This window comes from Mustelus asterias, chromosome 4, assembly GCF_964213995.1.
Source record: "Mustelus asterias chromosome 4, sMusAst1.hap1.1, whole genome shotgun sequence".
Lineage (NCBI taxonomy): Eukaryota > Metazoa > Chordata > Chondrichthyes > Carcharhiniformes > Triakidae > Mustelus > Mustelus asterias.
In genome coordinates this window covers 23,893,322-23,906,887 of record NC_135804.1, presented here as the reverse complement: position 1 = coordinate 23,906,887, position 13,566 = coordinate 23,893,322, and the positions used below count along the sequence as shown (strand labels likewise).

Genomic DNA, 13,566 nt, shown 5'->3' with positions numbered 1-13,566 from the left:
ACTTAAATATACAGAATTCTACACAGCTTCATCAGCAGCAAGCATTGCAACATCATGATCCAGTGATAAAAGATGGCTATCTCTCCAAAGCAATACATGGGCGCTTTCTGTAAGTGGAAAATTTTCACTTTGAATTCTATAGATGAAATGATAAAACAAATTACTCCACTGAAGTAGATGTTGAAGTAGCAATTTATGCGTCGAATGCAAGTCTGAAGGTTGAAGTTTGCCTTTAAGGGAGGAATAGTTTTAAAACTAATGACCCTTCACCACCACCACCCAAACATTACAATATAAAATATTCAATTTTAATAATAATCCTGTTTTATAAGATCCATTTCATAACAATTTATACAAAAATTACAATATCGACAAAAACGTAAGAATGTAGTGAAATTCTGACCTCAATAATGCTCCAATTCTTTGTCTTTGTCTCTGCATATTATTTTTTTGTTGGTGGCAGTCAATTTACATTTGGATAACAACCATTGTTAACTTTTTAAATGATTGATACTTGAATATCAGCTATTTTATGTAATATAAGAAAATGGATAATTCATGTGTACCTTTTTGGATCTAACTAATGTTTGCGATGCCAGATTTGACAATTTTAGAAATTTTAATAAAACTGATATTCAAGATTAGCCATTGTAAACTGCACACTTTCTTTTTAATTCATTCATGGGATGTGAGCATCACTGGCTAGGCCAGCATTTATTGCCCATCCCTAGTTGGTTGTGAGAAAGTGGCGGTGAGCTGACTTCTTAAACTACTGCAGTCTCTGAGCTGTAGGTATACCCACAGTGTTAACAGGGAGGGAATTCCAGGGTTTTGACCCAGCAACAGTAAAGGAACTGGAGAGAAACCTCCAGGTGATGGTGTTCCCAGGTATCTGATGCCTTGTCCTTCTAGATGTTAGTCGTTGTGGGTTTGGAAGGGGCTGCCTAAGGAACCCTGCAGTGAATCTTGTAGATGGTACACACGGCTGCCATTGTTCATCGGTGATGAAAGGATTGATTGTGGAAGAGGTATCAATCAAGTGGGCTGTTTTGTTGTGGATGGTGTTGAGCTTCTTGAATGCAGTTGGAGCTGCACTCATTCAGGCGAGTGCAAAGTATTCCATTACACTCCTGATTTGCACCTTGTAGATGGTGACGGGGTTTGGAGAGTTAAGGGATGAGTTACTCGCTGCAGGATTCCTAGCCTATGACCTGCTCTTTTAGCCACAGTATTTACATGGCTAGCCCAGTTAGAGTTTCTGGTCAATGGTGGCCCCTAGGGGCCACGATTGACCTAACGAGCTCAACCTTGCCAAAACCTAAAGAGCTCAACCTTGCCATTGGAAGGTGACAAGAAACATACACAATTTAGGTCTGTGTCCTCAATTTGATACCTCAATCTGCTGCCATACATTATACAAACAAAACATATTACACCAACTATGCTGTCAAATAACTATCAAAAGTGAGATTCCAATAAAAATATAATTGTTTTAATGTACAGTGTATTTGCAATGATGAAAGCTAAACATTTAATAAAAAGAATAGCAGAAAAGGAAGTAATTCTGAATATTACAAATATTATTTTGTGAACATTTGTTTTATAATTAACAATTCTTAAAGGCTTTTACATGACATTTTCCTACTGCCTTTATTTATGCTGGTCACTTTTGTGCCTTATGTTTCTCACAATTTTTTACACTCTTCTCCAGACCAGATTATTTATTTGACATAAATATATAAGCAGAAAAACAATATCAATATTCAGGATCCTTGTACTCTGCTGTGCACTAAGTCTCTAGACTCCAATAAAGAGGAAAACAATATTGAAGATATAATGAAAAAAGATTAATGTACAGATTCTAACATCATATTGAAAGTCAGAATGACATATGGCTGCTCTATGTCATCCAGTCAAGCTCCATAAGCCTCTTCTCATTTACTTCTCAATCTTTTAAAATCACTTATCTGAAATTATATACTACTAAAACTACTTCTGATTTGGAATCTTAGGTCATTGCCTTCTAACATGCCACAAAATAACTCTATTAACAAGAGAACTCCAAAAGATATTTCAAATATATAATTCATATTAATAATTATTCAACACTATTGATTTTTGAGCCTTTACCACCTATAGTTCAAAATCACAAAATATTATGTTGTGTGCAGTTGCCTAAAAATTCATCTTCCAAGGGCTAAAGATTTGATTGCACGTTATTCGTGTGCAAAGGCTGATCTGCGCTAGTTCTAGTTAAGGTAGCAGTTTGCTCCTGCTACCTCACTTCCATGATTGTATCTTATGGTTTAGTGACTGCCATGTCATTGAATACCTCTGCACTCAACAGAAATCCATCAATGTTTGCTGATAGCACTTGGGTTGGCTAAGCCCTTAATGTTCTTAAAGACAATCTGACTCTGTTAGAGGGAAGTTGTAATGAATTACAGGATACTGCAGCTACAACTGCTGCAATTCTAAAGGAGGAACATGAAACAACAGAGAGAGAGCTCCAGGGTTATGGATGTGGTGCTGGATGTCTTAGTGGTAGATGAAGACTTGGCAACAGTGACAGGAAGTTGAATGACTTAACACATGTGGTCAAGATCAGTGAATATATCTTCATAGGACATCTTCTACCTGCCATTCCACCAGCCTCTCACATTGCTCATTGTGCCTCAACTCCATCACTCAGCCAGCACAAATCAGGACTCACATTGAGCATCCAGATACTCTCTCACTCTCACACACGTACCAATGTTACCAGCCTCACATTCATACCTTGTGAAAGGAAGTGAAGAAGAGATACCATCACGTAATCTTACGTTGTCCATATACATTATACCAGCATAGATGCTGACCTTGTGCACCCTTTAGACTCTAAAGTATAGAGTTTATGTTCACTTATATTTAGAGGTTAGGACAGAAGGGAGATCTGCACATGGTGATACAAGTGTATAGGAGACAAGGTGTGGGGATGAAGGATAGCACAACCAACAGCTCGCCAGAGGAGCCTGATACCAATTCTGCTATAGAGGGCTCAGATGCTGACATTGATGGGCCAGGCTATGGTGAAAAGTTGATAATACCTATATGTTTGATGCACTGGAAAGCCAGCCAAGAACCCTGTGCTTAATGTCAAGGAGCATGGAGAAGTATTGCACCAACTTCCCATCATCATAAGATCAAACAGGGGACATTCACTGATGATTGCACTATGTTTAGTCCTATTTATGATTTCTCAGATAATGAGGTAATCTGTGTACTCATGCAGCCAGATCTGGACAACATTCAGGCTTCTGCTGATTTGCATCTTACCAGTGCCAGGTAATGACCATCTCCAATAAGAAATAATCTAACCATCTAACCATCTCCGCCTTGAAACACAATAGCATTACCATTGCTGATGACCAACATTATCAACATACAGTGGGGGGGGGAGGGGGGGTCATCATTAAGCAGAAACATAACTCGACCAACCACGCAAATAGTGTAGTTGCAAAAGCAGGATAAAAACTGGGAATTCCATGGCAGAACAACACTCAAAAAGCTCAACGCCATTTAGGATGAAGCAGCCTGTTTGATTGGCATCCCATCATCACCTTATATATTCACTCCCTGTAGTCACAATGCAGCAGTGGAGGAGGGAGAGGAGGACTACTGAATATTACAAGAATCATGTCAGGATAATGGATATATGCTTTTATGACTTGTTGCCTCTGGTCACACACCAGCAGCAGATTGAGTAAGTAAAATCCCTATTTATTCTTGAAAATGGCAGAGTTCACTCGTGGAGTACCTAACGCAATGTGGGTGCAGACAACAGGATCCTGCACCATGGAGAAGCCTGAAATCTCAGGAAGCCTAAAATCAGAGCAAACCCTCATGCTTGTTCCAACTGCTTGTCTCTGGTGAAAGGGAATAAGATTAAGCTGTCTCCCTTTGACTAGAGAGCCTCTACATTATGCAGCAGTGCACTGTCAACTGCTTATATCCTCTGCAGCCGCCTGGAAGGAGTCAGGCACATAAAAATTATGAGCCATGGTCACCTTGAAAGCTCCAGGCAATGCCGTTCTTGTCCTGCTTTTGTGACTGAGGCAGTTGTGGCTGCAGCAGTTGGCAGATTTCAGTTACGATTTCTTTAACAAAGCACAGATATATCATGCACTGATCTTCACTGAAGTTCAGGAAAGAGAACTACTCCCTAAAGACCCTGAACATATATGGTGTCCTGCTGAAAGTCCTTCTTGCTTCCTCCGTCCGCTTTTAGCAGTTTGTCTTCCTTTGTGTGACTGTTGTTCATTCTCCCAGTCATGTCAATTCTAAGATCCTAACTGGCCACCCATCCCTGCAAGCAACTTATTTCAGCACAAGTCTTTAAACTGCAAAAGAAGAACTTCACTACCAGCCAGACCATACCCTATAGACTACTGAAACTTTAGACGCACATAGGAAAGCTTCAAAATGCTAAGAATTACACCAGCAGACAGAAGAAATAACAAGCAATTAGCTTTTAAGTAGTTCTTGATCCTTTTACATAGTGGTGATGGTGAGATAGTGTGTGGCAGGGAGGGGTGGGATCTTAATGCCATTGAACTCATATACAGTTATGAGTGGTTATGTCACTGGTTGGAGTATGATGTTTGAAAATGGCAGCTTAGTTATCAAATCAGCATTGGTCACTGAAATCCCTGTCAAAAGTGCACACATGAATTTCACGGTCACTTTTTGACCTCTTTGAAGCTGATTAGCAGCTAAAAAACAGATACTACACAGCCCAATTTCACGCTCAGTCTTTGTTAGTTCATTATAATAGCAATTGCAATTATTTTATGTCACCCAACTACAAAAAGTGTCAGACTACTTCAACATCAAACTATGCTTCAAACTTGGACTTTCAACCAAACTGATAGGTAACCAAATAAATAATAGTTGTATTTACAGGAGAACTCATACAATCAACGTTCTCAAAAGAACAGTTGGTAAGTTGATGGAACAATCCTGAGGGACAGGATTTATGAACATTTAGAGAAGTTTAGTATGCTCAAAAGTAGTCAGCACGGCTTTGTCAAAGGCAAATCGTGCCTTACGAGCCTGGTGGAGTTCTTTGAAAATGTGACTAAACACATTGACGAAGGAAAAGTGGTAGATGTGGTTTACATGGACTTCAGCAAGGCGTTCGATAAGGTCCCCCATGCAAGACTTCTCCAGAAAGTGAGAGGGCATGGGATCCAAGGGGCTGTTGCCTTGTGGATCCAGAACTGGCTTGCCTGCAGAAGGCAGAGAGTGGTTGTAGATGGGCCTTTTTCTGAATGGAGGTCGGTCACCAGTGGTGTGCCCCAGGGATCTGTTCTGGGACCCTTGCTGTTTGTCATTTTCATAAATGACCTGGATGAGGAAGTGGAGGGATGGGTTGGTAAGTTTGCCGACGACACGAAGGTTGGTGGTGTTGTGGATAGGTTGGAGGGATGTCAGAAGCTGCAGCGTGACATAGATAGGATGCAATACTGGCGGAGAAGTGGCAGATGGACTTCAACCCAGATAAATGTGTAGTGGTCCATTTTGGCAGGTCAAATGGGATGAAGGAGTATAATATCAAGGGTAAGACTCTCAGCAGTGTAGAGGATCAGAAGGACCTTGGGGTCCAGGTCCATAGGACTCTTAAATCGGCCTCACAGGTAGAGGAGGTGGTTAAGAAGGCGTATGGTGTGCTGGCCTTCATCAATCAAGGGATTGAGTTTAGGAGTCGGGAGATAATGATGCAACTTTATTAGACCCTCGTCAGACCCCACTTGGAGTACTGTGCTCAGTTCAGGTCGCCTCATTACAGGAGGGATGTGGAAATGATTGAAAGGGTGCAGAGAAGATTTTCAAGGATGTTGCCTGGATTGGTTGGCATGCCTTATGAGGATAGGATGAGGGAGCTCGGTCTTTTCTCCTTGGAGGGACGAAGGATGAGAGGTGACCTGATAGAGGTGTACAAGATGTTGAGAAGTATAGATCGGGTGGATTCTCGGAGGCTTTTTCCCAGGGCTGAAATGGCTGCTACGAGAGGACACGGGTTTAAGGTGCTGGGGAGTAGGTACAGAGGAGATGTCAGGGGTAAGTTTTTCACTCAGAGGGTGGTGGGTGAGTGGATTCGGCTTCCGTCAGTAGTGGTGGAGGCAAACTCGATAGGGTCTTTTAAGAGACTTCTGGATGAGTACATGGGACTTAATAGGATTGAGGGTTATAGGTAAGCCTATATATAAGCCTAGGTAGGTAGGGACATGACCGGTGCAACTTGTGGGCCGAAAGGCCTGTTTGTGCTGTATTTCTTCTATGTTTTCTAAAAATAAATGATTACAATCTCTGTACTAAATTATATACTTTAAATAGACACCTTACATACAATTCCATTCAAAAAGAGGTTGCCAATCATACATATAACACATACAAATAACAATCACACAGTGGGCAAGATTTAACGGCCTTGCTCAGGCGAGACCAGAAATTCCCGCCTGAGGTCAAAGATGATTTCCGCTGTCAGACCCTCGCCCACACTGATTCCATAACAGATGAGGTGGTAGATTTCTGGCCAATATGTTTGATATTTGAATTATGCGGTCAATCCATCTCTTTTCCTTGGCAGGGACAAATAAAACCACAACACTTATAGTACTTCAGGCTGGAGCCATGGATTTTAACTACAGCTGTAGTTTAAACACCTTATACATCGGGCGGGATTTTACCGTCTCACTCATCCCAAAGCCATAAAATTCCGCCTAAGGTCAACAGACATTTCCAGAGTCCACCCCTCGCCAGTTCCTGTGGCGGGAGGGACAATAAAATTCCAGCCATTGTGTCTGGATTTAAAGGAACAGCTCAACCTAAACCAGACAATGGGGGATTCTCTGGTCCATTAGCTCCTGGAGTGTATCGCGATGGCCCAGAGAATTGGGATTCGGCGGGAAAATAGGTTCAGCATCAGTTGCCAAACCCATTCTGACCCTCCCAGGCTGCATTGCCAGCCAGAGCAGGTTAAAAATTATAAATATTCAAATGACCTCCTTAGTATCTCATTAGTGGACTATGATGCCAATTCAACAGCATTTCGAGATGCTCCCACCCCTCCAGCTGGAGGTCACGCAGGCAGGAATTGGTACAGATCCTGAAAAGCGGGGACCTGCTGGCAGACTCAGCACCAAGAGGGAGAAGGAGGTAAGGCGCCATTTGAAAGTTTTACCAGGGTGTACAGAATGTAAGTTTCAGGGTAATCCTCCATATTTTAAAAGGACTCAGGAGAAACCTGACAGTTTAAAAGTGGCCAACTCTGGCTGCTGGCTGATAAAAATCTCCCAGAAGGCTCGGCAGGACAAACATAACCTGCCTGTGGACTGCGCTAAGAAAAAGGTGGGAGCCCCCTGAATATGCAAGTGGCCAGAAAGGCAGACACACCAGTGATCTAATCATCAGAAGGACAAAGGACAGTAAACAGACCAGCAGGGAGTCAATGGCCACAGAAATCGGCCCATCCACAGAAGACAAGACCCATCCCACTAATGGGAGCATTAAGAAGACATTGAAATAATGACCCACAGGGGGCCAAGGCAGTTCCAGCCTTTTGTGTTTGGACTTGACTAAATTAAACTGAGACTGCCGGTGATCGAAAGCCCCATTGTCCTTGAAAATCACCTATGGGGGCAGGGAAGTTGGTTTGTTAAATTGGGCTGAAGTTAAGACAAGCTGAGAGTCAGACAAGCAGAGAAGCAGGATGGAGCTCTCTTCCAGAATCGCAAGCTGATGTGCAGAGGTGAAGTCCAACAACAGCCCAGTTTCGACCCTGCACTAAGACATTCGAGCCCACCCCAAAGGAACCCCTTTTAGAATTGTGAGTATCACAGCCAACCTTGTGAAGCTCCCGAGGATAGGATAGAGATTGAGGCAAGGGGATGGGTGATGTATTCTAATTTTAAAGTTCAGTAATCTTGTTTTGAACTGTGTAAAGTAAGATTTTACGTTGTACCCGTTGGCATTTCTCCCATAGTGATAGTATAAAGTATAAGTTTTATTCATGTGTGGTGGGATATTGGAAAGGTTGATTCTATTGTAAAATAAATCACTGTAAGTTTTGAAACTCGTTTGGAGTCCGTCTTTCCTCTTGTTCTCTCATCAGCGCACTCTGGCGAGGTCACAGTTTCAATATCCCTTACCGTAAATCCGGAGTCTAGAACCGAGGGTGATCTGAGCGATTCGAACCCGCTCACTCAAGGGAGACTGCTGGTCAGGAGATAAAAAGGACAGAGTCTCTCTGTTCCCTCTCTTGGAGACCTACTCGAGTGGAGTGGGTGCAGGGTGGCCGTTGTCCCACCGACACGGGAGAGAATCACTCAGGCCTTGGTGGCGGTTTTGGGATGGCTGTTTGATATAAGTATCAGGTTACCGGTCAGGTATAAACGGTGAGCCTGGTTCAGCGCTCTCTCCTGCGGAGTTGCCCCAGTGCAGCATTCCCTGGCCTTTGAAATTTCAAGGCCTGTAAGAGAGAGACACTCACAGCTATCGGCAGACTCCCAAATACCGGCCTGTAAGTGAAGCAAAGAGAAAGATCCTACTACAAGAGGGTCTTGTAAAGCACCTGTGGGTATGGATGTCTGTGCTGGTGGTGAGGGTCTGATCTTGGGGTGACCTCGGGGGTTCCTCCCTCTCCCTTCAAGGACACAGGAGGTGCCTGGCTGAACGCCCTCATGGTGTGGGAGTTCAGAGTTCAGAGAAATCACTAAAATGCCACTCTCGGACTAGGACCTATCATTATGTCGGTTGCATGTCTCACCTGTGATGTCTCCTTCACCAATGATAACGTCATGCACCCTGTCCATCTGCGAGTCTGTATTACTTTCAAAGGAATCAATGGGTACACTAGGCTCGTCCACGGTTTAGTTAACGGCCCTGATATGCTGGCACACCACCATGAACTGCTCTTATTCAGTGGGGTTGTCAGGCACATTTGGAATCTTGCTCTTTCAAGAGTGATTGTGGCCCATGTACGTTTGTGAAGGTGAAAAATTATAAATATTCATTTGAATATTTATAATTTTTCACCTCCTCTCAATGTCTCTCAGTCACAGCTGCAGACCTAGTGAAGGAGGAGGTCAGCCAAGGAGAGCGACATGAACAAGCACATCAACCACTATCAGCTGAATTAGTATTTTGCCAGTCAGCCCATGTGACACAGAGGAATTCCTTGTTGAGTCAATCACTTAAGGCCCCATTAAGGATCTTGCTGATTTGCATCAGCCCTGTGCTGCTCAATCTGGCCACATCTACAGATCCAATAGATAGGATTTCTAAACCTGCAAGTTGTGTGTGACCTGGGCCCTGGTGCCTAGGGCTAGAGCCATGGATTATAACTGAATGGGCCATGCCTTGGAAGTCAATTGTCATGGTATGGACTCTTGGCCAGGCCACCCTTGCAATGTTGGCCTGGGTATCACACAATGCCGGCACCATCTCTGGCGAGATGAGGCTTCCAGACACCTCCAGTAGAGCCTGCATCTGCTGGAAGATCGCTCACACCTCCTCTTGTAAAGCCCAGCACTGATTTTGCATTTGACCATTACTGGGATGAACATTTCCAGAGGCCCAAATTTGCCTTGGAGCCAGCAGTTCCCGGGGAGCTCTCAGCCTTCTGATTGGCCACTCCCTTGGATGTTCCAGTCTCCACCTAATGCAATTGCCTCAGTGTGGTGCTCACCAGAGAGTGCCCCAGGAGCCTGTCCACTATCTTTTCCCACCGAGGTGAGTTTCTCTGCGCTGGTGCTTGGAGCTAGTGAATGCCATGACAGGATGTCCATGTCCTCCCAGGAGCTGTGGCCCGGGGTGCTCAGAGTGGGACATGGTGGGATGCAACTCCGGATGGCCCAGCCTCATCTGATGGAGATCCTTCAAGACAAAGGACATGAGGTCAGCTGGTGGAAATATCAAGGGTGTGGGGGATGATATATTTACTTGAGATAAGTCACCTTTACCACGGTGCTTTGGGCTCTTAATTGCTTGGGGTCGACTTTGCAGTTGACTTGGTCACCAAATAAGGAATGTTGTGAGGGGGGTACACAGAAAGCTGAAATTGGAGGACCATAGCGCATGGTCTGAGATGTAAGGTGGAAGCCCATGACAAGATTGGTAAAGAAGGAGAATCTTTCTGAAGTTGGTTCATTGGAAATAGAGGGCGATCAGAGTTAGGTGGCAATAGAGGTGATGAGTGAGTGGAACTTAGAATAGGACAGGTTGTGAGCAGCAGAGATTTGAAGGTGTAGTTTGTGCAGGAAGAAGCTTGGAAAGCCAATGAGAAAAGTATGCAAGATAGTGAATTCTGAAGTAACAAAAAAATGGGCAAGAGCTTTGGTGTTGGGGTGTAAGACAGATTTTGTTGCAGATGTGGTAGAATGTGGACTCGGTTATGAATATTAATATGGAGTTTGAATCTCAGTTACTGGTTGAACTGGACACCAAGTTTGTGTAACATCTCATTCAACCAAAGTGAGCAATAGGAGATAGAATAGAGACAGGAATAAGCATATATAGTTTTTGGCAAGTGTTGAAAGAAAGTGTCAGTTTTATGCAATGTTCAGTTGGAGAAAATTCTGGCTCCAGTCATAATTTGAAGAGAGGTAGTACGCTTGATAACATACAAATGGTCAAAGAGCTGAGGACAGAAAAGGAATGATGCACAAACTGAAATAAAATGCTGGAAATACTCCGCAAGTCAGTCACATCTGTGGTAAGAGAAACAGAATTCTGGGCCACAGGTAAGCATCGCTCTGTCAGCAGCTACCATCTCCCCAGTGGCACTGCTGAACAAAAAAGCTGCCAGCCTCTGATTAGTCAGCAGCTCTCGACAGACTGGCTTGCTGTCCCTGGGGTCCTGGTCCACTGGGTAATCTCTCAACTGCTCGATTGGCACATAACACAGTTGGTCTTCCCAGAGGAGGTATCGCAGGGTTCTCAGCTCTCCAGTTTGCCGCTGCGACCTCTGTCACTTCCATAAAATTCCCTCCAGAGTTGATATTTCAGATCAATAAGCTTTCATGAGATCAACAAGACCTGGTCAAGATTCCAGCTTGAGCTGTTAAGTTGCAAGTAATATTGGTGCTACACAAGTTCCAGACACTAACCATCTCTGCTTAACATTCACTGGTATTACAATCATCAAATATTCCACCATCCTGGCAATCACTGTTGACCATAAATGTTACTGGATCAGTCACAAATATCCATGACTACAAGAGCAGGTAAGAAACTGGGTATTTTGTGATAAGTGACTTGCTTCCTAACTTCCAAAGGATTTCCACCATTTACAAGCCACAAGTCAAGAGTGTAATGGAATTGTCTTCACTTGCCTGGACAAGTGCAGCTCCAGCAGCACTCAAGAAGCTCAACATCATTCAGGCTAAAACAGCCTGTTTGATTGTCACTGCACCAACCAGCTTAAGCACTCACTCTCTCGGTGTATGTTGGCTACAGTATATCTAAAATGCAGTGCAGAAGCTTGCCATAGCTTCTTCACTAGCACCTCCCAAATCCATGACTTCTAACAGCTAAAAGGAAATGAAAAGCAGGCACATGTATTACCACCATCTTTAGGTTCCCATCTCAGTCATACACCATCTTGACTTGGAAATATATTGCCATTCCTTCATCCTTGTTGGGTTAGAAGCAAGTAATTCCCTGCATTACAGCACTGTCAGAGAACCTTCGTTAAAAGGATTGCAGTGGTTCAAGAAAGTTGGGGACCACCAATTTCTCAGGGCACTTGGTGGTTAAGGTAATAAATGCTCACATCCATTGGATGAACAAAAAGAAGTACTGATAAGTACTGATAGGTCCCTTCTTCATTCACAAGACACGTTTTGCTGTGTGAGGTTAAGAGAAGGCATTGGCTTTGGTGTTAAGCTTCAAAATGGCACCACTGGCATCAAATCAGTGCTGCACAATGATCAACATCATGGTCTGCCTTCCCTGCATACATCTGGCAGACATTAGCTAAGGACATGAATGGTAAATCTTCTTTCCTCCCAGTTGAAGGTGTTTCTTTGATTACAGCATGATGGGGCTGCACATGGCAGTTCAATCCCCTCTTCTGTGGAGTTCCTAACATCATCACTTTTGGAAGGCTCCCACTAGAGACTAAGAACCTTTTCACAAGAAGGAAGATGAAAAGTACAAAAGGGGGGATTGTCCATTATCTGCTTTTAGGTGCTAACTCAAGTTAACACAATAGCAGCATCAATGGAAGCCTGGGAACAATCCACCCACTCTCGCTGCAAATTAAACGCATCATCATAAGCCTAGAGAATACAAGGAAGCAAATAGAAAAATGTAATAGCCTCAAAAAACTATTTCTCCCACTAGGGTGATTCAATACTATAGCAACTGATTGTTCACTGTTACTTGCTTCAATTCTAGTTCAATGTGATGAACATGTATTTTGACTTAAGACTGACCAAAAAAGCTAGATTAACATACAAGAATTTGAAGATTGAGAAACCTTATGTAAGCAATAATAAAAAGCTAATCCAACAAAAAACTGTTTTCTCTGCATTTTCTTTATGGCAATAGAGCAATACAAGCTGCTACATTTCACAGATTACATCACTGGACTCTAACCAACCTCATATTTTGACTGTTGTTGAAGGTAGACAGCCTCTCGAAGCTGGCTCTTTAAGCTTTGGATCGCCTGTTCTTTTGCCGCCAACTGGAACTTAACCTCTTCATATTCCATTAAAACCTCACTGGAATCCATGCTGCAGCATAAGACAGACTGTTAGAAAATGAGCTGGAATCTGACAAGTAGGCGATTATAAAAAACCCAGCTGTTAGATTAATATAAAACAATACAAAATATCTTAATGAAATATTATTACATTGCCATTTCTATAGCCTATGCACTTAAACACCGTTTAGCACAATGTTATCCCAAAGCATGTTTTAAAATGAGGTATAAAATCTAGACAATTATTGCATAATTATAACTTTTATTTTTACTGTAACTACAGAATGTGAATAAGTTGGTACTGGTTTTTGGGAATGAGGTTTGCTAAGTGGAGCAAGTATCAACAAGGGGACATTTAGGGACAGTGATCATAAGTTTTAGGTTGCCTATGTAAAAAGATAAAGAGCGAACCAGAGTAAGAATAATTAATTGGGGACAGCCAACTATAAGAATGGGTCTGAGCCAGATAAATTGGGATCTAAGATTATCAGGTAAAACTGTAATCGAACTATAATCTGCCTTAAAGGAGAAATAGTTCAAGTATAGTCAAAGCATTTTCCCATAAAGGTGAAATGTAGGGCAAACAAATTCAGAGCTCCCTGGATGACAAAAGAGATGAAGATAAAGATGAAAGAGGTTGTGCTGGAATCTTTGAATGGCATCAAGATAGATAAGTCACCGGGTCCGGATGGGATGTACCCCAGGTTACTGTGGGAGGCGAGGGAGGAGATTGCAGAGCCTCTGGCGATGATCTTTGCGTCGTCGATGGAGACGGGAGAGGTGCCGGAGGATTGCGGATGTGGTTCCTATTTTCAAGAAGG

General features: G+C 43.0%; 1 protein-coding gene across 1 annotated transcript in view; it reads right to left on the bottom strand.

The window, feature by feature from the left end:
* The window catches only part of LOC144493033 (uncharacterized), a 364,898-nt gene that overhangs the window by 138,232 nt on the left and 213,100 nt on the right, over positions 1-13,566 (bottom strand). Inside the window, exon 7 of the mRNA XM_078211846.1 lies at positions 12,644-12,776. Within this exon, the coding sequence (XP_078067972.1) occupies positions 12,644-12,776 (133 nt within the window). The remainder of the gene's footprint in view (positions 1-12,643; positions 12,777-13,566) is intronic.